Source organism: Cetorhinus maximus, chromosome 14 (assembly GCF_964194155.1).
Source record: "Cetorhinus maximus chromosome 14, sCetMax3.hap1.1, whole genome shotgun sequence".
NCBI lineage: Eukaryota > Metazoa > Chordata > Chondrichthyes > Lamniformes > Cetorhinidae > Cetorhinus > Cetorhinus maximus.
Window position 1 is genome coordinate 24,468,115 of NC_135892.1, and position 23,379 is coordinate 24,491,493.

The 23,379-nt window shown below is 46.6% G+C and overlaps 1 protein-coding gene across 1 annotated transcript in view; it reads left to right on the top strand.

The window, feature by feature from the left end:
- Nucleotides 1–23,379, top strand: part of LOC144689532 (cyclin-dependent kinase-like 4) — a 100,352-nt gene that overhangs the window by 71,244 nt on the left and 5,729 nt on the right. The window contains exons 4-9 of the mRNA XM_078556698.1: nucleotides 12,887–12,959; nucleotides 13,330–13,420; nucleotides 14,621–14,821; nucleotides 14,920–15,012; nucleotides 18,064–18,139; nucleotides 18,251–18,381. Of these exons, the coding sequence (XP_078412824.1) occupies nucleotides 12,887–12,959; nucleotides 13,330–13,420; nucleotides 14,621–14,821; nucleotides 14,920–15,012; nucleotides 18,064–18,139; nucleotides 18,251–18,381 (665 nt within the window). The remainder of the gene's footprint in view (nucleotides 1–12,886; nucleotides 12,960–13,329; nucleotides 13,421–14,620; nucleotides 14,822–14,919; nucleotides 15,013–18,063; nucleotides 18,140–18,250; nucleotides 18,382–23,379) is intronic.

Genomic DNA, 23,379 nt, shown 5'->3' on the forward strand with positions numbered 1-23,379 from the left:
ATATCCTTAAATTTTTTTTTACCTCTATTACATTTTTCAAAACTTAAACTGTACATGCGTGAAAGAGCACAGGCCCCGACCCAGGGAATCCCCCCCACCTGCACAGGGAGTGCACAGAGCTTCCGGGTGTGTGGGCCTTAATTGGCCCACCCACCCGATCAGGGGCGCCGATTGGGTTCGCGCTTGCTCCCACCTGCCCCCGCAAAACCCCCTGACGGGGGGAAATTTCTGCCCCCAGTTTCTAAGGATAACAGTCCCTCTGCATCTTTATACAACAGATCAGAAACCCAAATCACTGTCTTGCAAACAGATTTAATACAAAATTGAAGAAACATTGAAACAAAATGCAAAAAGTAGTGGTGCACTTGAAAAAGATGTTAGTCCATGTTTGGGAGTACAGTTTAATGGTTTTGACACCATTCGTGGGAAGGATATAAAAACAATGGAAAATAGACAATGTATTTTTGCCATGAGGAAATGGTGGTGGGGGGTGGCTACAGTTATACAGAGAAACCTGAGAAGTTAGGGTTTTTCATTAGAGAGAAGCAAAGCATGACTTGGTATGTATTCAAGATGATGAACAATTAGGAAAGCATAAATAAAGACAGATTGTTTCAATTGGTCAGCAAGACATTAATGAAAGATCATCATCAAAACTATTAAAGGGGAGGTTAGAAAAAAAAATCTTCACACAGAATGTGGAAAGAACTAACACAGACTGTTGTTAGAATAGAGTCCATAAATTATTTTAAAAGGGAATTAACTTGTTTCATCAAAAAGAGGAAGTTCTCTCTCTTCAGATAATACCCCCTCTCGTGCAAGTCTGCTGTCATCAACCCTCTCCTTAAATAAAATCCTTGGTCCTCTGCTATTTTAAACTACCACCCCATCTCCAACCTCCCTTTCCTCTCCAAAGTCCTTGAATGTGCTGCCATCTCCCAAATCCATGCCCATCTTCCCAGACTCCATGTCTGAATTCTGCTAATCAGGTTTCTGCCCCTGCCACCGTACTACATCCATTCATATCAAAATCACAAATGACATCCTGTGTGAATGACATCCTGTGTGACTGTGACGTATGTAAACTGTCCCTTCTTGTCCTTCTTGACCTTTCTGCAACCTTTGAAATGTTTGACCATAACAAAAAGCTTCTCCACTGAAGTCCAGTTGGGTGGCATTGCACTTGTTCCATTCTTATCTATCTAATCATAGGAAAATCATCTTCTATGTTTTCTCTTCCTGCCCCCCACTGTTCTCTCTGGTGTCCCCCAAGCTTCTATCCTTGATGCCCTCCTATTCTCATTTACATGTTGCCCCTTGGCAACACTGTTCAAAAATGGAGTTGGTTTCCACATGTACACAGATGACACCTAGCTGTACCTCACCATCATCTACCTTGACCCCTCAATTGTCTCTAAATTATCAGATTGCTTGCCTCATATGCAGTGCTGGATGAGCAGAAATTTCCTGCAATTAAATATTGGGAAAACCAAAGCCATTGGGTGGAATTTAATGCCTCTCCCTGAGGTGAGTTTGGAAGTGGGAGGGGCCATGTGATTGGGTGAGTGCAGACTGGGGATCACACTGCCTTCTTGCCTCTCTAATCAACCGTGTCAGGTTTGGCTGTAGCTTCCAAGGGAAATTCCTCATTCACAGACACTGTGCCTGATCAAGGGACCTGGCATTGGGAAGGGGGGCCCCGCAGGAAGCCATCCTCCTGGCCTTGCTGTAGACTCCCTCCCCGCCATCGCCGGCAACCCCCTCCCTGCGAACCCCATCCTGCCCACACTCATCTCTATCTGGGCATTCATCGGCAATCTTCAAGATAGACCCCACTTTAGTACTGGCAGCAGGTATCGCTTCCAATGGCACTGCTGGTAACACAAAGCTACCGGCCTCTGATTAGCCAAAGGATTTCCACCTTACTGTGGTCTTAATTCAGTGGGAAGCCCGTTGCTGTTCAGGTAAATGCTTGATTACCTGGTAATTGTGTAAGGCCTTTTGGAGAAAAGCGATCTGGGCCGACACCGATTCTCTAACTGGTCACTGAGACCCGCTTCGCCCAGATTAAATTCTGGCTACAAATTCTATTCCCTAGTCACCTACTCCATCTCTCTCCCTGGCAACAACCTGAGGCTGAACTAGACCTTGGTGTCAGATGAGCTTCTGACCTCGTATCTGCCCCATCACGAAGACCGCTGATTTTCACCTCCGTAACATTGCTGATGCTGTCTGCACCTCAACCCATCTGCTGCTTCCCTATCTCCGTAATCTCCTCCAGTCCTACAACTCTCCAAGATATCGAAGCTTCTTCAATTCTGCCCCTTTAAGCACTCCTGCTTTTAATTGCTCCACCATTTGTAGCTGTGCCTTCAGCTGCCAAGGCCCTAAGCTCTGGAATTCCTTCCCTAATTTCTCTATCTCTCTTTCCTCCTTTAAGGCATTCCTTAAAACATAGCTGTTTGATGAAATATTTGATCGTCTGCCTTAATATCTCTTTATATGATTCAGTGTCAAATTTTGTTTCATCACACTCCCGTGAAGCACCAAGGACGTTTTATTATCTTAAAGGTGCTAACAAATACAAATTGTTGTTGTTGAAGCAGATAAATGGGATTAGAACAGGTGGTTCATGAAGAAAATACTATCAAAGATTTGCTGGTCTGAAGAGTCTACTGTTGTGCTGTAACGTTCTATGATTGTTCAAGTTTAAGTACCCTAGAGGTTAATGGAGATCGCAACAGGTGTAGTAACTGAGTCGCTAGCAATTGTCACACTCTAATCTCTCCTTCCCTGTTGAACCACCTTATCCATATTTCCTCCTACTCTTATCCCTTCTCCACTCTTTCCTCTTTCTCCCATCATCTTTCCTATTCACCCCATTCCCAGTTCCTTTTTTTAAAACCTTTCCTGTTTCCTTCTCTGCCCTCTGCTCATCCCACCCCTAGTTTTCCTCTCTCTCCTCAACTTCTCCAGCTTCACCATTCCATTTGCTACCTCTCCTCTCTCCCCATCCTATAACCCAGCCTGACCTGAAAAGTGCCCTTGGTCTTGAAACCCAATGCACAAAACCGTGAGAAATCCACTAGCCTATTAAAAAATATTTTCCTCTTTGTTTCCATTGAGAACCCAATTTCTTCCCACTACTTGAGTCAAAGGCCATTTGGCTACATCCAATTTGCCAGTAGAAACTACAGGACACGCTATCTCACCCCATGGACTTAAGGTATTTCTGTTTGGGACGCAAATGCAATGAGCAATTAGGAGCTTATATATTGCTAAACCAAGAAATCATGCTGTCAATCCTTTTAGTCTGTAACTTGCAGCCTTTACTGCACCATCTGCAAAACAATAATTCCAATTTTCCATGGTAATTTGCTTTGACTCCTTAAAACCTATCTCCTAGACCAAGGTTTTGGTCATCTCTTCGTGCCTTGGTGTCAAATTTTGTTCAATAATGCTCTTGTGGAGTGCCTTGGGATGTCTTACTATGTTAACGGCACAATATAAATGCAAGATGTTGTTGTTATGAGTAATCTAAGCACTTGACCCACCTGCCAGTTTCCCTCCTTTCCCCCTTGGAAATTACAGCATTTTGTTATCCCCCTCTGCTACTGTACCTCCTCTCCCCCTCCCCATTATGCTAATGGAGTGGCTGAGTTCAGAAACTACCTCTCTCTGAAATCGTAAATACAAACCCAATTCTTTTTAATCATTGGAAAAGTTTTCCTGAACCAATCATAACAACTGTAAAGTGGTATGGCATCTGATTCTATCCACCCTAATTAGCCATACTCCACTAGAAGCCACAGGCATTTCTCTGTTCTTTGCAATTCTGTGCACTGCTTTCATTCTGCCCTCCATCCAGTTTCTGATGTTGTCCATCCATCCAGTCCTTTTCTGACCTGTCAGATCTTTCTATTATTGCCAACACTAGACTCACATCCCGCCTTTTCCAGTTGTCATACTTTCTCAATTTCCGCTTCTTCATTTCAGCTAAAAGACCACAAGATGCTGGGACTTTGATTTTACTCCGGACAAATTCATTGGGCAGAATCGTCCCAGATTTGCACTAAGTGTGGAAGCAGGCAGGTAAAACATTTTATTCACCGGCTGCGATGGCAGGTTTTCTTGCCGTATCGTCCCAAACCACCCCCCCCCACATTATTTGTGCGTTCCCAGGAAACACGCCGTTTCCATGGCGGGCAGCTGGGCTCTCATTTGCACGCCCTCCATCTCCTACCTCCTTGCTGTTTCATCATGCTGGGTGCCATATTTAAAGTTCAGCCGTGTGCACACATCTCAGTGCTTCTAGCCCATGACTCCTACAGAAAAGGTGTCCATGAAAAGCAAAAAGACTTTAGCCCCCAGGTTTAGTAATACATCACCGGAAAGCCTTTTGGATGCTGTGGAGTCCCACTGGGATGTCCTCTACAGCTGCCCTGGCTGCAGGATGGGCAGTGGTGTGACCAACGAGGCTTGGGAGGTGGTGGCAGTGGTGGTCAGCGCCAACGCCCTTCAAAAGAGTACAGCCAACCAGTGCTGCAAGAGGATCTGGTCCACCAGGGTAAGTAACTTTTCTCATCACTCTCAACTCACACACTCAAAAACCCATCACACATCCACAGGGCCCTCACTCACTGCCAGTTCAAGGGACATCACTGTTCACTCACTCACACTCACCGTCATTGTCCTTATCCCGTCCATGGGACCACTCACCACCCGCATGTCAGGCATACTTGTCCTCTGAGCTGGCAAGCATCCTGCTTACACTTTCTCCATCTCTATTTATGCAGGACAAGCTGGCACACAACAACAGAGAGGGGTCGCAGACCGATGGAGGAATGCCTGAAATCAAGGTCCTCATGGACTTTGAAAACAGAGCCATCCAGCTGGTCGGCAACAAATCTGAACTGGTCCTATGCTGATGGTGAGGTCGGCGGCGCACTACCAAGTGAGGGTCCAGCAGTGCAACATCCATCAGACAACCATGCTGTGAATAATGTGTTCTGTTTCACAGGCAACTGCCATGCACTAATTATCTCCCCTTGCTTCCACAGGCATATCTGGGAACCAGCCGACGGAGTCCATGACCTAGGGCCTCCAATCAAACCCCGAAGAAACTTCTGAAGAGGAATCTGGAGGCACCCTCCTTGAAGCTAGGTCCCACCAAGGTGTGTGTCAGAGCGCTCACCCACATCCTCCACCAGCGCCGAGACACACACCTTGGTGGGACCTAGCTTTAAGGTCGCCTCGGGATCACAATCTGGTGAGCACATTGCACTGCCTGATCCACAGCAGGCGGCGGCAGGGACTTCACTGGTGTCCGGCACTTGGAAGACTGCTGGAGGCCAGAAATTTGCTGAGTCTGAGTCAGATGACAAGCCTGTGGACTCAGTCATGTCACAGTTGCTGGAGCTGCTAAGGCAAGCTAGGGAACATCAGGAAGAGGTGCCCGCTGCACTTCTCAGATTGCAAGACATGATGGAGGAGTCCACCTGCCTTAACTTTGGGGTGATGGCGCCGGCATATGCTCCGAGGTCAACACTGATAGATCTTGGTCCAGGACATCGCTCCTGCACTGCTGCATGGGCTGAACTCCATCGCTTCTCGGCCTTTTGGCTAAGATCAAGTGTAGTCGTGAAGCGATGGCAATAACCAGTCGAGCCCCATACCATGGGGTACATAACACCGTTCGGGTGACGGTGAAGGTCAGTGAAGGAGGAGAAGGATCGGGCCTTCTTCATCAAGCGGATCCTGTTGAAGGCGTGTGGATTTGGAGCGGAGGAGATCTACTCCCTGCAAGACTTCCCCAGCGCTGGATGTTTTGACGTGACTTTCAAGCGTGTGGCAGCTTGCGTCAAGTTCCTGAAGGTGTTCGAGGAGAAGAGAGACCAGCCGGAGATGAAGATCCTGACGGTGGAGCCGCTCTTTGCTCTGCCGTTGCAACGGGACCGTGTGGTGACGGTGCATCTCTACAACCCCTACGTCCCTATCGCCGACGTGTTCACCTTCCTCGCCAGGTACATCGACAAGGTTGGGAGTTGCACCTAGCTTAGAGACGCCTTCGGGATTTGGACATACAAACGCCAGGTCAAGGTCACGCTCAAGACCGAGGGGAAGGGAGCCATCTTCCACCCTTCTTCCAGCTTCGCTATCAGGGGAAGACGTGACTACCTTGTCTACGCTGGGCAGCCCAAACTTTGTCGCTCATGCGGCAAGTCTGGTCATGTGGCGGCCAACTGCAGCGCCGCCCTCTGCAAGAACTGCAAACAGGAAGGGCACCAAACAAAGGACTGCAAACAGACTAAGTGCTGCAACCTGTGTGGCAAGGCAGGCCACCTCTACAGGACCTGCCCCAAATGCTGCCTCACTTATGCACAGGCAGCCAAAGCCAACGAGGGGGAAGCAGAAGAAATGCTTCGCGTCACTACTACCAAAGACACTTGCAACACTCCAACCACCATGGCCCCCAGTGAGAACAAAGGGACAATGGAGGACACAGAGAGAGACAAGGTGGAGGAAAAGATTGAGGCAGCAGACAGCCAATCAACAGCACTGCCCCCTGAACCTCCCACTCCTCAGGAGAGCGAATCAATGGAGGAGGAGGAGGCAGCAGAAAATCAGCAGGGGGAGTGGCAGCTGATGAAGAGAGCCAAAAAGAAGAAGGGGCTAAGAAGGGACCAAGCCACTTCCCAGGCAAGTGGCAAGAGACGTCTCCCATCCAACACGGATGACAAGGGCAGCTGCTCTTTGGACGAAGAAGTGCAAGGGCGGTCTTACAGAAGAAGCAGCAAAGCTCTAGGGAGTTGGAGGACAAGACACCCGAGCTCCAGAACTTTGGAGACAAGGAGGAGACCAGCACACCCCAACTTTGCCCACAACCCGAAGAGGCCAGCGCACCCCAGCCCCAGGAATCTGGGAGCAGTGAAGCTCTCAGCGCACCCCAGCTCCGGGAAGCCGGGAGCAGCAACGCCCTAGAGGTGGAGAGGATTGGAGAAGCTTCTCCAACAGAGGACATTTCAAATCGCGTTCTCTGCACGAACCCCCAGATGCCACCTGAGCGGAACATCTCCGACGGGGTGGTTCAGGACAGTTTCCTCAGCCCATCCAAAGTGAGGCAAGTTGTGAACACTATGGGTATGCAGGAGCAGATCAAAGGTCTGGAACTCTCAGAGACAACAGGTTTGGTAAGAGACTAAATGCTTTAAAACGGGTTTAAAGATTATATCCATAAATGTGCATAGCATTAAATCTACTACGCGATGTGTTGCGACCTTGGACTACCTTGCCAAGGTCAAAGCTGACCTGTTGTTTCTGCAGGAGTGTGCGATACCGCACCTCAGCTCCTACAGGCAATGGTCACGATGGTGGTCCCATGGGCCATCGATCTGGTCGGGCGGAAACGACTCTCGTTCCTCCGGCCTGGGTATTCTGCTGCGGGGAGGCAACTTCACCATCTCCGAGGTTAAGGAGGTGGTGGGCGGGCGCCTCCTCGTGGCAGACGTAATGTACAAAAATGCTCCACTCCAGTTAATTAACGTGTACAGCCTGGCACAAAAGGACGAGCGGCTGGCGGTTTTTCAGCAGCTTCCACCACTGCTGGCGACCTCCAGGCCGGTCATTCTGGGCAGTGACTTCAACTGCATCATCGATGCGGCTGGACGATCCAGCAGGGCCGACAGCAGATTGGATGCTATGTCCAGCTCCCTGATGGAAACAGTTAAGGATGCCAAGCTGCACGAAGTCTTCAGCAACCCTGCAGACGGAGCACAGCGTAGATACACCAGGTCGCGGCCAGACAGGTCCATCCGTTCCAGGATAGACTTTCTGTTTGTGTCCCATGCGTTCGCGGTCAGGTCAACCGACGTCAAGCCGGTGATCTTCTCTGACCACTGCCTCCTACTGGCTGACTGTCACTTAGAGGAAGACCAGAGGGTTGGCCGGGGGACTTGGAAGCTAAATGTGCAACTACTGACCCCAGAGAACATTGAGGAGCTCAAGAGGGATTACAAAGGTTGGGGAACCGTGCAACCCCTCTTTGAGTCCCTGACACACTGGTGGGAAGTGATCAATGGAAACATCAAGAGGTTTTTCATCATCAAAGGCACCCAGAAAGCTAGAAAAGAACAGAGGGAAATGTCCCGACTCCAGAAAAACATGCAGAATCTGCTCCGGCTGCAGTCGATGGGGGTCGATGTCAATGAGGAACTCCAAGAGGTGAAGAGCCAGCAAGCCTCGCTCTTTGCCTCGGAGGCCTCCAAGATCATCTTCCGGTCCAGAGTCCACTCCGTGGAGCAGGATGAGACGTGCTCGCGTTTCTTCTTCCAAAAGGTACACAGAGAGAGCTCTGTCATCAGCAGCCTGAAGGAAGAAGATGGTTCAGTAAAGTCATCGCAGTCCGACATTTTGAGGATCAGCAAATCCTTTTATGCTGGATTGTATGACGTGAAGCCCACAGACAGCACGGTCTCCCAGTCCTTCCTGTCCTCTATCACGGAGGTCTTAGACGACAGTACACGGGAGAGCCTGGACAAACCGCTAACTCCTGAGGAACTGACTAAGGCCCTTGAGTCCTTCGAGAAGAGTAGAACTCCTGGAAGCGACGGCTTGCCTGCGGAGTTGTATTCGGCTCTGTGGGACTGGTTGGGCCCAGACCTGCTAGAAGTGTACGAGAGTATGCTTCTGGCCGGTAGCATGTCAGAATCCATGAGGAAAGGCATCATCACCCTCATCCACAAGCACAAGGGGGAAAGGGAGGAAATTAGAAATTGGCGACCCATTTCACTGTTGAATGTGGACTATAAGATTCTGTCCAAGGTCATCGCCAATCGGGCCAAGTCCGCTCTGGAATTTGAGATCCACCCTGACCAGACCTGCGCTGTGCCGGGCAGGAAGATCTCTGACAGCCTCGCGCTGCTCAGGGATACGATTGCCTATGTGCAGGACAGGGGTGTGGATAGCTGCCTCATCAGCCTGGATCAGGAGAAGGCCTTTGACAGAATATTGCACACCTACATCGTGGATGTGCTCTCCAAAATGGGGTTTGGGGAGGGAATTCACAATTGGATCCAACTGCTCTACACTAACATCAGTAGCGCAGTCTCAATCAATGGATGGGAATCAGATAGCTTTCCTATTAAATCTGGAGTCAGGCAGGGTTGCCCTCTCTCCCCTGTCCTTTTTGTGTGTTGCATTGAACCCTTTGCTGAGTCCATCAGGAAGGATCCGGCATAAGAGGAGTGACGGCCCCAGGCAGTGGAGGCACTCAGGTCAAAGCCTGCCTGTACATGGACGATGTTGCCGCCTTCTGCTCGGATCCGCTGTCGGTGCGCAGACTGATTCACATCTGCGACCAGTTCGAACTGGCCTCGGGAGCCAAGGTAAATCGTGGGAAGAGCGAGGCCATGTTCTTTGGGAACTGGGCTGACCGATCCTTTGTCCCCTTCACTGTCAGGGCTGACGGCCTGAAGGTGCTGGGGATATGGTTCGGAGGGACCGGGGCATGCGTTAGAAACTGGAAGGAGCGAGTGGCTATGGTGAAAAGGAAACTGGGCATGTGGGAGCGATGCTCCCTCTCCATTGCGGGAAAGAACCTGGTCATCAGGTGTGAGGTACTCTCGCTGTTGCTGTACGTGGCGCAGGTCTGGCCCATTCCAGACTCCTGCGCGACGGCGATCACTCGAGCCATCTTCCGCTTTATCTGGAGGTCGAAAATGGATCGTGTCCGCAGGGACGCGATGTACAAGCCTCTAGATAAAGGGGGAAAAAACGTGCCCAACATCGCCCTCATACTGATGGCCACCTTTGTGTGCGGCTGCATCAAGCGGTGCGTAGACCCTCAGTACGCAAACACCAAGTGTCACTACGTGCTGAGGTTCTACCTGTCCCCGGTGTTGCGAAGGATGGGTCTGGCCACGCTGCCGCGGAACGCTCCAAGTAGTTGGACCGTGCCGTACCACCTGTCCCTGGTGGAAAAATTTATGCAGAAAAACACCTTTGACCACAAGTCCATCAGGCAGTGGTCAGCACGTAACGTCCTAGAGGCCCTGAGGGATAAGGAGAGGGTGGACCCTGTGGGATGGTTCCCCGAGCAGACTGTCAAAGTCATTTGGCAGAATGCCTCATCGCCAGAACTTTCCAACAAGCACCAAGACGTAGCTTGGCTGGTGGTGAGAAAGGCCCTCCCCGTCAGATCCTTCCTACACGCCAGGAGGCTCACCCCCTCTGCACGTTGCCCTCGAGGTGGCTGTGGTGGGGAAGAGACCGTTGTTCACCTCCTTGTGGATTGTGCCTTTGCAAAGAAAGTCTGGAGAGAGATGCAGTGGTTTCTGTCGAGGTTCATCCCGAGCAGTTCTGTGACACAGGACTCTGTGCTCTACGGGCTGTTCCCAGGGACACACACCGAGGCAAACATCGACTGCAGCTGGAGGATCATCAACTCGGTGAAAGACGCGCTTTGGTCTGCCTGAAACTTGTTGGTCTTCCAGCACAAAGAGTTGTCCCCGACCGATTGTTGCGGACTGGCACAATCCAAAGTCCAGGACTACGTGCTGAGGGACGCACTAAAGCTTGGGGCAGCTGCTTCAAAGGCGCAATGGGGAAGGGTCGCTGTCTAAGACCTTTCTACCACAGCGCACTGAGAGACTGGGAACTGTTTAGAGCCCCTCGGGCTGTACAGATCAAAATGAAAGGCTGTAAATGATTGTAATATTGTTTGTACTGATGCACCTGGTGATACATTTTGTAAAAGTTTAACCTGGATTGTACCCTTGTAATGTTGTTTTTGAAATTGTTTTGAATGTGATTGAAGATATTTTATGAATAAAGTATATTTTTACAAAAAAAAAGTGATTGCTCCATGGCCAGCTCTAGCAAGGAGATTGTACAATGTGTGCAGTCATCCAACTGTTCTGCAGTCCACTAAAATGCTTATGACTTGGCAGTCTGTGTTGGGGGGTGAAAAGCTCTGGAACACTTGGTGGCACTTTGATGCCTCTGCATTGCTTGAGTGGGCAGAAAGGCTAGAAACCCGACTCCAGCCATGTCGATGTGGCTGTGCCTGAACTGTCTCAGCTGCAGAGGAATGGTCACTTTATACAGGTTTCCCTAATGCATGGCCGCTTCCCTCGCCCACCCTATTCCCCATCCCGAATGCTTGTGCACGATATTCAATGGCAGGGCTGCCCTTGCCCTCCCCCCACAAGTCGCCTCAATGCTCTCCCCCCCAACAAGTCGCCTTAACAGCAGGGCTGCCCTTGCCAACCCCTCCATTAACACTCCTCAAGCTTGAAGTCCAACAGGCGACCCTGGCGAATGCTGCACATCGTTGCTGTGTACTCACCTCTGAGTTCCCCTCAAAATGCAGCCTGCCAAGTGCACGCCTTTTATATGCTGTTGTGAAACAGACTGGCCTAATAATAATATGCAATAATGATTACAACGAAGTTTCCGACACCCGATGGTGGGAAACACAGCCCACAGTTGGCGGGCTGAGTGGATGATTGTGAACTGGTTTCACGCTGTCGTGAAACTAATCACGCCATATCGTCCGCTGCGTGAGTAAACACACCCGACGCTGGCGGGCACAGAAAATCTATCCGGCTGATTCTAAGGACCCTTCACCAGAGCCACGTTTCAAAAGGTGTAATCCCCTTCTCATTAGCCTTATTGACCTACATTCGCAATGATTGTGCACTGAATATTGTTCCTAATCATAGCCAGAGAATTACCTGCAATGGCTTCTCTCTACATTACCTCTGGCATCCCCAAAAGATCTATCCTTGGCACCCTCCTGATTCTTATCTACATGCTGCCCCTTGGTGACATCATCTTAAAACATAGCATCAGTTTTCACATGAGTGCTGATGACACCCAGCTCTACCTCACCACCACCTCTCAATTCCTCCACTGCCTCTAAACTGTCAGACTGCTGTCCAACATGTCGTATTAGGTGAGCAGAAATTTCCTCCAATTAAATATTGGGAAGACCGAAACTATTGTGCTTGGTCCTGCCCACAAACGCTGTTTGCTAGCCATCGACTTCAGCTTTCTCCTGGCAACTGCCTGAGGCTGACCCAAATTATCCACAACCTTGGTGTCCTAACTGACCACTTCTGACCTCATGTCTGTACTTATCACTAAGTCTGCTAATTTCCATCTCAGTAACATTGTCTGACTTCACCCCTGCCTTATCTCAACTGCTGCTGTTACCCTCATCCACACCTTTATTATCGTAGACTTGACATATTCTAACACACTCCTGGTTGGTCTCCCACATTCTACCTTCTGTAAACTTGTGGTCATCTAAAACTCTGCTGCTCATGTCATTAGTCACTCCAATTCCATTCATTCATCATCCCTGTGCTCGCTGACCTACATTGGCTTCCAGGAAGCAATGTCTTTATTTTAAAATTCACATCCTTGCTTTCAAATCCCTCCATGTCCTTGCCTCTCCTGATCTTTAACCTCCTCTGTCCCCATAACCTTCCAAGATATCTGGACTCCTCCTTGCCTGGCCTCTTGTGCATCCCTTTTTGCTTCATCATTGGTGGCCGCACCTTCAGCTGCTTGCCTCTATTTCTGGAATTGCCTCCTTAAACCTCTCTGCCCCATCCACTTCTCTTTCCTCTTTTAACATGCTCCTTAGAACCAACCTCCTCCGATCAAGCTTTCGGTCATCTGACCTAATATCGCCTTATATGGCTCGGTGTCAAATTTTGCTTTATAGTTCTCCTGTGAGGACTGTTTTTTATGAATTGAGTTTCTAACAAAGCAAAGAATAAAATCCAAAAATTCAAATATCTTGTATTTTATACAGTTTTTTTTAAATTTTGAAAATATTCACTAGTTCCGTTGATGATGGCTGCATGTCTCTCTGGTTTAGGTTACCAGAAGCAATGGTTAAAAACATCATGTGGCAGATGCTTCAAGCTATTAATTTTTATCACAAACATAATGTAAGTCATTGTTATACTGATTCCATCATTCTGACATAATCAAATTGTTGGTTTTCTGTAGTAGGCTGGATTTGACAGTGTAATTTTAAGAAGGAAATATCAAAAATATTAAACTATTCAACTTACTAGTTTTATCTCCTGAGAACTGAGAGAACTGTGTGAGCTTACCACAACAAATGCTGTGTGTGGCATAATAATCAACTTGTTTTATATATTGTACTTGTGCCTAGTTTTTAAATAACATTAATATTCAAGAAGGATTTGTTCAAGGCAATAAATGTGATAAACTATGTATTTACACCCTTGAATTAAAGTTTCATGTGGACAAACTAAGCAGATTTTACTTTTTAATTTGATACTCCTCTTCCAGTGTATTCACAGAGATGTCAAGCCAGAAAACATTCTAATTACTAAACAAGGAGTCATCAAGCTCTGTGACTTTGGATTTGCTAGGATACTAAGTATGCCATTTCTTACTTTGAATGCCATATATTAATAGGACATTTTACATTGAAAAAGTATTGTGTGTCCATTTTCATGTGAGATTGAAAGCTGAGTGTCAGCATTGCAGCCCAGCTCAATCATGTCCTCCCTCAACATCTACACATACACACTCTAGCAAATGCCCTTGGAAAGCAAATTTCCAAAGAAGGCCTGGAAAGAGATGCAATGGTTTCTGTCAAGGCTCACCCTGAGCGGTTTCATGATGCAGGACTCTGCTCTACTGGCTGTTCCCAGGGATGCACATCAACTGTGGTTGGAGGGCTATTAACTTGGTGAAAGACACTCTTTGGTCTTTCCAAAACTTGCTGGTCTTCCTTGGCTGAATGTTGCAGACTGGCACATTCCAAGGTCCAGGATTATGTGCTGAGGAATGCACTAAAACTCGAGCCAGCCGCCACCAAAGTGCAATGGGGAAAAGTTGTTGTCTAAAGCCTTTCAGTCATGTTACCCCGAGGGTCTAGAATCAGTGTAAAATACCTCGGGCTTTATGCCTGACATGGAATGTATATTATAAACATTAAGTGTATTAAAATTGTATTGAGGGACCTCAGAGTATAACATGCTATATGGAGACAAGTTGAATTTTATTGCACTTTCTGTAATTTTCAAGTCAAAATGTTTTATCATGTACTTTTACAATTTTTATGAATAAAGTATATTTTGGGAAAAGAAAGCAACAAATAAAATCTAGCTCATTGTTGGAGACTCCTAGCATCCAGCTTTTGAAATCACTGGTCTCAGAGCCAGGTTATTTATGTGCATTTTCAATTATCCAGAAAACTGAAGAGGGAAAATGAGAAGCAGGGAAAACTGGAGAAAACATAACCTTTAAAAACCTACCTAAGCATTTGATCCTAAAGCAAAGACACCTACAATAACCTACTGTTATTTTTGTGAGCTTATAAACTATTTACTTGCATAGGAATAGTCTTTGAATTGTAATGTTATCACCTTGTAGTCAAATGATTTAAAATATGTTCATATATAAATTATTTAGTTTTTGGTTTAAGTGATTTTTGGAAAAATATGTTAACTCCTAGCCTTAATGAACATACCAGCAGTAGAAAGTGAATTTTCAAATCACACGCAGAGCCATATATGGCCTGAAGAAACTTTATATAGTGTGAAATTATATCAATTTTATTTTCCCCTAACAGCAAGTCCAGGAGACGATTACACAGACTACGTAGCAACTCGGTGGTACCGAGCACCTGAGCTGCTTGTGGGAGATAAACAGTACGGGGCTACAGTAGATATCTGGGCTGTAGGTACTGTCTTTGCAGAGCTGGTGTCTAGACAGGCCTTATGGCCTGGGAAATCAGATGTGGACCAAATCTACTTGATAATAAGGACTTTGGGTAAACTAGTTTATCATCTTGTATATTATTCACTTTCTTTAACATGACTGTGATGCACATACAATATTTATTGCATAATTTTGACTTTTTTCTTATAGGTAAACTTATCCCAAGACATGAGCATGTATTCAGGAATAACCAATTTTTTCTGGACGTTAGTATACCTGAGCCAGACCCTGAGGACATGGTAAATTGTGCATTACAGAAGATAATGTAACAACTATTACATTTTTTTGACAATACACATGAACTTGTTTGTGAATCACAGTATACCAATACAAATATTATCACTTTAAAGGATAAGGAAATATTTTAACTATAAAGCATTTCTCACCTTGGTGTGATGAAAATGTTGCAACTACCTAGTAAAGGACTGGCATGGTACTAACCTCTCTCCCTAGTTTTCCCTCCACCATGAGATCTGTTTTTCTCTCTCTAAAACAAATACAGAAAATATAGGAAACACTCAACAGATCAGGCAGCATCTCTCTCTCTCTCTCTGGGTCTTGCTTCTCACTGAAATAGAATGCCTCAATGCTGAATGATATCTCCAGGAGCGGGAGAATTTGAGTGGAAGGGAGAGGCAGGAGTTGGAAAAGTCAGTTAAGATATGAATATCTCCTGCAGTTACTTTAATGCTCTCAGTTTTATTTTCCTATCCAGATGGTAATAATTCATTCAAGAGATTAAGTTCCATGGGCACAGCGTCCTTAGATTCAAGTGACTATCTTTCCTATTTGAGCTTGGACAGTCAGGCCCAGATTTTCATGCTTCAATCTGTGTCAGAATGGAGGCATGGGGATTTAAAACTGGCGGATGGGACCCGAATTCTGGGATTCCCACCCACACTCCCATCGTGTTGGATTATTATGGTCCTGGGATAAGGCTGTGCGTAGTGAGCCCGCACATAGCAATCCTGCATTCTCCTCCTTCACTGCGGGTGGAAATTTCAGAGCCCTATGTTACTTTCATGGAGCCAGGCCCAGCCTGGGAGGAGATGTGGTTCATGGTACCTCAGAGGAGTTGTGAACCACAGGGAAAGTTGCAAGTGGGGAACCAAAAAAAGAAAACAGTCACCTATTCCTGGAATTTTTTTCATTGACAGGCTTTGAAATACAAAAAAAATGTTCTTTCAGTTTCAATAGCTGGATGCTGTACTGTATGTTAGATGTGTTTTCCTGCAGTAAATAATTAAACGGTTCTGTTCTACAAAGGTAAGTTGACCATTTCATTGACCACTATTGTTGACATACATTAGAGTACTCTTCCCAATGGAGAAAAGTGCCATAATGCATTCAAAACTAATATGCCACAAAAGCCTCCTGTCATGTTTTGTACTGAGATTTAAATGTCCAGTGATCTTTAGCTTTGAAAAAAATGGCCCTGCTGTTGAACTAAAAAAAATCTAAGCACCTGCTGCACTCCATTGATTGAAAGGCAGTTAGCTTTGAAATGGAAATGAAATAGTGACTACAGCTTTAAAAAAAGGCCTTTAGGTATTTCAGTTTCAATGGACTCCATTGTTGACATTTAGGGGGGATGTGAGGAAAAACTCTTTTACCCAGAGGGTGGTGATGGTCTGGAATGCGTTTCCTGGGAGGGTGGCAGAGGCGGGTTGCCTCACATCCTTTAAAAAGTACCTGGATGAGCACTTGGCACGTCATAACATTCAAGGCTATGAGCCAAGTGCTGGTAAATAGGATTAGGTAGGTGGGTCAGGTGTTTCTCATGTGTCGGTGCAGACTCGATGGGCCGAAGGGCCTCTTCTGCACTGTGTGATTCTGTGATTTTCCAAGTTTTATTTTGATAGATGAGGCTATTACAAATGCGTGGCTGGTCCAGAACTACCTATCACAGCAGGTGGCTGTGTTCCCAGTTTGATAGACAGCTTTACAGAATCACAAACTTGTTACAGTGCAGAATAAAGCCCTTCAGCCCATCGTATTTGCACTGGCTCTTGAATGAGCAATTCACTTCGTGCCATTCTCATGCCTTCTCCCTGTAACCGTGTGCATTCTTCCTTTTCAGATAGCAGTCTAATTAGTTGCCCAACTTGACCTTCCCACCTCTTCCACGAAAATCTGGTCCTCAGTGTAAGCAGGTTACTTGATCCTGAGCAGCTTCAAACCTTGAGCCTTGCCATCACAATCTAGACTGAGATTAGCTAACTCAGCACAGATAAGGGATTAAGCCTGGGACCCTCCTGTTCAGTGTGGTTTAATACTGCACATGCAGTACATTGGCCAATTACTTGGTAATAGATTAATAATTTTTGAATTTATCCAGTGACTTCCTTTCTTTAATTTCTTTCTCCCTTTTTGTCCTGAAGACACTGATACCGCTTGGTGCGATACAGTTTAATAGGCACAGGAAGCCAGCCCTCTGGTACTTTGCACATATCTTTCCATGCTGACACCTATCTGTAAGTCTAAACATGAGTGTCGGCACACTGTTTGATCATGGGGACTTAAGAACAAAGCCAAATCTGAAAACTACCCCAGTTCCCATTTTCCATTAGAGGATGCCGGATTGTGGTCAACAAAAGGAATTAATTTTCCCCACGGTAGCCCAGGTCTGGTGAAGCCATTTGTAGAGCTCCAGCTGCAATCATTCAACTCAAAACTGACAGATAATCAAACGTGGGGCCTTCTAGACCATATACCTAAACCAGCTGATACTTTACCCCTACGTGGTTACAAAAAGAAGTGGAAAGTGGAGAAATATAATCAAACTTAAATAATGTAATGAAAAGGAGAAGGGCATGCAATTTCATCTTCTTGATTTGCTGATGTGTAATCAATTACCCATAGGTCATCGGAGAGCGAGCTACATCCACCTGAGTTTTTAAAATATATTTAAAAATTGGTTTTGGGCAGCCAGATGGCTTAATTTTTAATTGCACTGTCTTTATTAGGAGTGAGCTGAATAGACATGGGAAGTTGGCATCATTAAGCTGTTATAATTGGCTTTAAATGTTGAATTACATTGTAGCCTGAGTCAGCACTCTCAAGAAAGAAAGGGAAGAAAATTGTAATTTTTCTTTGAGGTATCATACCTAAGTGCTTTAATCCAGAATTTGACACTGAGTTTATGGAAATTGCAACAGGCTTTTGACAACTGTTTTTTTCTGTAACTAATAGATATTTTTCATAGTACTATTTATACAAATATTAAGAGAATACTGTTTTTCTTACTATTCAGTAACTCTTACATATTATAAAAGTTTTCTGTTTTTTTGGAACCCCTAGAAGATAAGTTTCCAAACATAAACCCTCATGCTCTGGCTTTCATGAAGCTGAGAAATACCTGCTACCTTCAGTAGATTGTTCAGTACTTGTCTATATTTTGCTTCTTTTAAAGGCATTCGTCTTTTTTCAAAGCTGTTTATTCTGGTATCAGATGACTCTTTGAGTCCATTTTAATTCAGAGTTGTTTGAAAATGGATCCAGAGGTCAGATGCAGCTGTGAAGACTTGTTCGAAAACCCATTCTTTGATTTATATCGAGATGAAAATGAGAAATCTAGGCAGTGGCTTGATGGCCAGAATCGAAAAATACGACAGGTACAGATGAACTGCTTTGGCTCAGTTTAACATATGAACCAGGTATAGAATGAAAGAAATGGAAAGTAGAGAAATGGAGTTAAATTTACATAACATAATGAAAAGGGGAAGGTCATGTAAGCTTGTCTTCTTGATTTGCTAACTTGGAATCAGATTCATAAAAAAGAATGTTCAAGATAAATTAGTTGCAACAGTGGTGAACTGCAATGAAAAAGAAGGTTGCATTTGTTGATGTCACAACACTAGGGGAGCACATCCAACACACGTGCAGGTGCAGTCAGTGAAGCACGGCCAGCAACATCCTGCCTGGCTGGATTAGGGAATTGGCTTTCTAATTCTTTAAAAGTAAAATAAAAAGTAAATGTGGCACCAGTGAGAGAAATAAGAGCGCAGTGGAATTACATTTAAAAGTAAATAATGAAGTAAGAAAGCTATTTAAAAATCGATAACAAACGTGTCTTGGAACAAGTCTAAATCCATCGCGGAGCAAAGAGGGGTCTCAACTCTGCCTCAGACTTTCAATTTTTAATCTTTTAATGAGTTGGTGTTCTTCCACTCACATTATAAAATCCAGAATTTCAGAAATTACATAGTTGTGTAGTTGTTAAGGTGGGGAAACCCGATTTTCAACCTGAATACCTAACAAATCCGAAGAAATAAATTGTTTAACACTGACAGTTGACATTCCATTTCTGTGGTTAAAGTTGCAGTGTTAAACTGGCCTGGGACCAAAGTGGCATGCAGCCATCATCTTGATTGAATAAACTATGCACGTGCCGACAGTTGCAAAGCAGGCCCGAATGCACGTGAGTAGCTGTTTCTATAAGGGCTGGTCGGTAGGCGTCAGGAGTTAAAGTGAAAAAAGAACACTCAAGACAACTAGAACATTTCAATGCAGTTAACACACAGTACAGATCAACCCTTTCGAGCATTCATTGGCTGGAATTTTCCAGCCCTGTTGCCAACGGGTGTCATGGCAGGCGTGAGCGGACAATATGGCAAGAAGGCCAAAATTGGCTTTATGCCATTGTGAAACCAGTCTGCAATCGTCTGCTCTATCCATCGATGACCTTTCCCATCGAGCAATATCGAGAACCTAATTTCAATGTATTTGCATCTCATCATCTTGCCTGCTCGCCGGAATCATTCCCCCATGTCAAACTAACCGCCCATGTTGGCGGGTAAACACGCCGGCTCAGAACATGTCTGGACAAGTGTGATGTGCATAAGTCAGGACTTACAGTTAAGTCCTTGCTCGCATCGTGGACATCTGAGGAGCAGAAGATGCTGGAGCCCTACAGCTACCGGACCCTGGAAGAACATGTGTATCGCATGCAGGGTGGATTCTCATGGACATGGCTCTGCCACGAAGCAGCTCACGGAAGGCGGGAGGTGTCTGTTGATGTCTGGGGTCTGCTTCGGGACATCACGGTCTTGGCCATGGGCTGCTGCGGTTGATCGATAATGGTGGGAGGGGGTGCGGGGAGAAGAATGTCCAGCTGTGAGTGGGAGAGGAAGGTGTACCAGGAGGGATTGGGAGAGGAAAGTCTAGGTTTGACTGGGAGAGGAAGGTGTACCGGGAGGGGGGGTGATGTTGGGAAGGGGGATTAAAGGTGTTAGGTGGTGAGGGAGTGCGGGGGAGAATATGGCAACTGGGGAGGTAGGTGCAGGGGGGGGAAGGAATTCAGAGGAGGAAAGAACTTCAGGGGGAGGAAGGAGTCTGGGGGAGGAGAGATTAAGGGTTGAGGAGGGAGTAAGAGGGGGAATGTCCAGATGAATGTACAGGGAAGGGGTCTGTGGAGTCAATGACTGCCTCCTGGGGAGAAAACTGAGGGTGGGCATGGTAGGAGGGAATGGTGAGTATGAGAGGGACAGAGTAAGCCAGAAGGGTGGAAGGCTGAGAGTGCAACGGTAGCGGTAGAAGGGACGGTGAGGGTGGTTGGTGGGGACTTGGAGGCAGACACGGACGGACCCTGGGGGTGGGAAGGAGGAGGTTGGGAAGGTCAATATGGATGGGGGTGGGATTCTAAGGAAGGTAGGGAATGTGCATGTTCACCTGGACATCCTGGAAAGAAAAAGGTTCTTGTTGGTAGATGACATTGGGGAGGCGGAAGACGATGCCGGGGGGTCAACAATGATGGGGGAAAGGACATGGGTGACTGAGGGAGGGGAAAGGATGAGGGAGCTGAGAAGAAACTTAATGACTACCGCGGCTGGCAAAATCGAAAGGGAGCGGAGCTTTTTGTTGGATGAGCATAGGTGCTGCATGGGAACGCAGGTGGGTGGGCAGAGATGCAGGTCAGCTCAAATGGACAACTGAAAGAGAAACCTAGCAGGCAGCATTGAAAATGCTCAGGACATTGAGATGAGTGTGATGGAGGAAGGCTCCGCATGCGTGGGAGAATGATTGCACAAGACTCTGAAAGGCCCTGCCATACACAAACTTCAAACTTCTCCCTCCAGAATCATTCATGGTCTGGCTGCGTGCAGCTGAACTGCTAGTGGTGGGTGGGTGGGGGGATAGGGGTGGAGATGCAGGGGGGTGGGGGGCAGGGGATGCAGGGGGAGGACTTGCGAAGCCTGTAAATGAAGCTGAAAGACAACATTACACATTATTCAGTGAAAGTGGAGGGAGAAGATTAAATATGAGGGTAATATAAAATAAGATTGCAAGATTTTTTTAGATATATAAAGGGTAAGAGAGAGGCAAAAGTGGACATTGGGCCACTGGAAATGACGCAGGAGAAGTAGTAGTGGGGAACAAAGAAATGGCGGAGGAACTGAATAGGTACTTTGCATCAGTCTTCACAGTGGAAGACACGAGTGACATCCCCAAAATTCAAGAGAGTTGGGGGGGCAGAGGTGAGTATGGTGGCCATTACCAAGGAGAAGGTGCTAGGAAAACTAAAAGGTCTGAAGGTGGATAAATCACCTGGACCAGATGGATTACACCCCAGAGTTCTGAAGGAGATAGCTGAAGAGATAGTGGAGGTGTTAGTGGTGATCTTTCAGGAATCATTGGAGTCAGGGAGGGTCCCAGAGGACTGGAAAATCGCTAATATAACTCCCCTGTTTAAGAAGGGAGTAAGGCAAAAGACGGGAAATTACAGGCCGATTAGCCTGACCTTGGTCGTTGGTAAGATTTTAGAGTCCATTATTAAGGATGAGATTTCAGAATACTTGGAAGTGCATGGTAAAATTGGGCAAAGTCAGCACGGTTTCATCAAGGGGAGGTCATGCCTGACAAATCTGTTAGAATTCTTTGAGGAGGTAACGAGTTGGTTAGACAAAGGAGAGCCCATGGATGTTATCTACTTGGACTTCCAGAAGGCCTTTGACAAGGTGCCGCACAGGAGACTGCTCAGTAAGATAAGAGCCCATGGTGTTAGAGGCAAGGTACTAGCATGGATAGAAGGTTGGCTGTCTGGCAGGAGGCAGAGAGTGGGGATAAAGGGGTCCTTCTCAGGATGGCGGCCGGTGACTAGTGGAGTTCCGCAGGGGTCAGTGTTGGGACCACAATTTTTCACTTTATACATTAATGATCTAGATGAAGGAACTGAGGGCATCCTGGCTAAGTTTGCAGATGATACAAAGATAGGTGGAGGGACAGGTAGTATTGAGGAGGTGGGGAGGCTGCAGAAGGATTTGGACAGGTTAGGAGAATGAGCAAAGAAGTGGCAGGTGGAATACAACGTGGGGAAGTGTGAGGTCATGCACTTTGGTAGGAAGAATAGAGGCATAGACTATTTTCTAAATGGGGAGAGAATTCAGAAATCTGGAGTGCAAAGGGACTTGGGAGTCCTAGTCCAGGATTCTCTTAAGGTTAACTTGCAGGTTGAGTCGGTAGTTAGGAAGGCAAATGCAATGTTGGCATTTATTTCGAGAGGACTAGAATATAAAAGCAGGGATGTGCTGCTGAGGCTTTATAAGGCTCTGGTCAGACCACATTTAGAATATTGTGAGCAATTTTGGGCCCTGTATCTCAGGAAGGATGTGCTGGCCCTGGAGAGGGTCCAGAGGACGTTCACGAGAATGATCCCAGGAATGAAAGGCTTAACATATGAGGACCGTTTGAGGACTCTGGGTCTATACTCGATGGAGTTTAGAAGGATGAGGGGGGATCTGATTGAAACTTACAGAATACTGAAAGGCCTGGATAGAGTGGATGTGGGGAAGATGTTTCCATTAGTAGGAGAGACTAGGACCCGAGGGCACAGCCTCAGAGTAAAGGGAAGACCTTTTAGAACAGAGATGAGGATAAACTTCTTTAGCCAGAGAGTGGTGAATCTATGGAATTCATTGCCACAGAAGGCTGTGGAGGCCAGGTCATTGAGTGTATTTAAGACGGAGATAGATAGATTCTTGATTGGTAAGGGGATCAAAGGTTACAGGGAGAAGGTGGGAGAATGGGGTTGAGAAACTTATCAGCCATGATTGAATGGTGGAGCAGACTTGATGGGCCGAATGGCCTAATTTCTGCTCCTGTGTCTTATGGTCTTATGGTTTTCAGATTATAAAGTGACAAAATGTGTTCACCATTTGTGATCAGACGTTTTTAACTTTTCTAGACCTATCACTTCTTCTAGGTGCTGCCCTGACATACGCAGGAGGGGTGGAGACAGCCTGTGCAATGGGTGGCTCTGTTGCCTCTGATTTCTTTGGTGTGCGTCCTCTGGAGAGCCGAGGCCTTGTGGGCCCTAGCTTGCTTTGGCTGTCCTCCTGTGGGCCACTACTCCCACTGTGGTGATAGAGGACGAGGCTGAGGGGGGGTCACAGGCAAAGGGGACTCGGAGGGAAAGGACAGCCTCTGAGATTCCTGAGTGGAAGACCCAGTGGTGTCCAGCTGCCGCTCCTCTTCCCTTCAGGTACCCGAGGGCCTCGGCCTGACTCCTTGAGGGGAGGAGGCACCTGAAGGGACATCGATGTGCCTCGTTTCCCTTTTGTATTGCCACGGAGGAACTAACCCATGGCTACTGCGATGAAGTGCAGGTCAGTG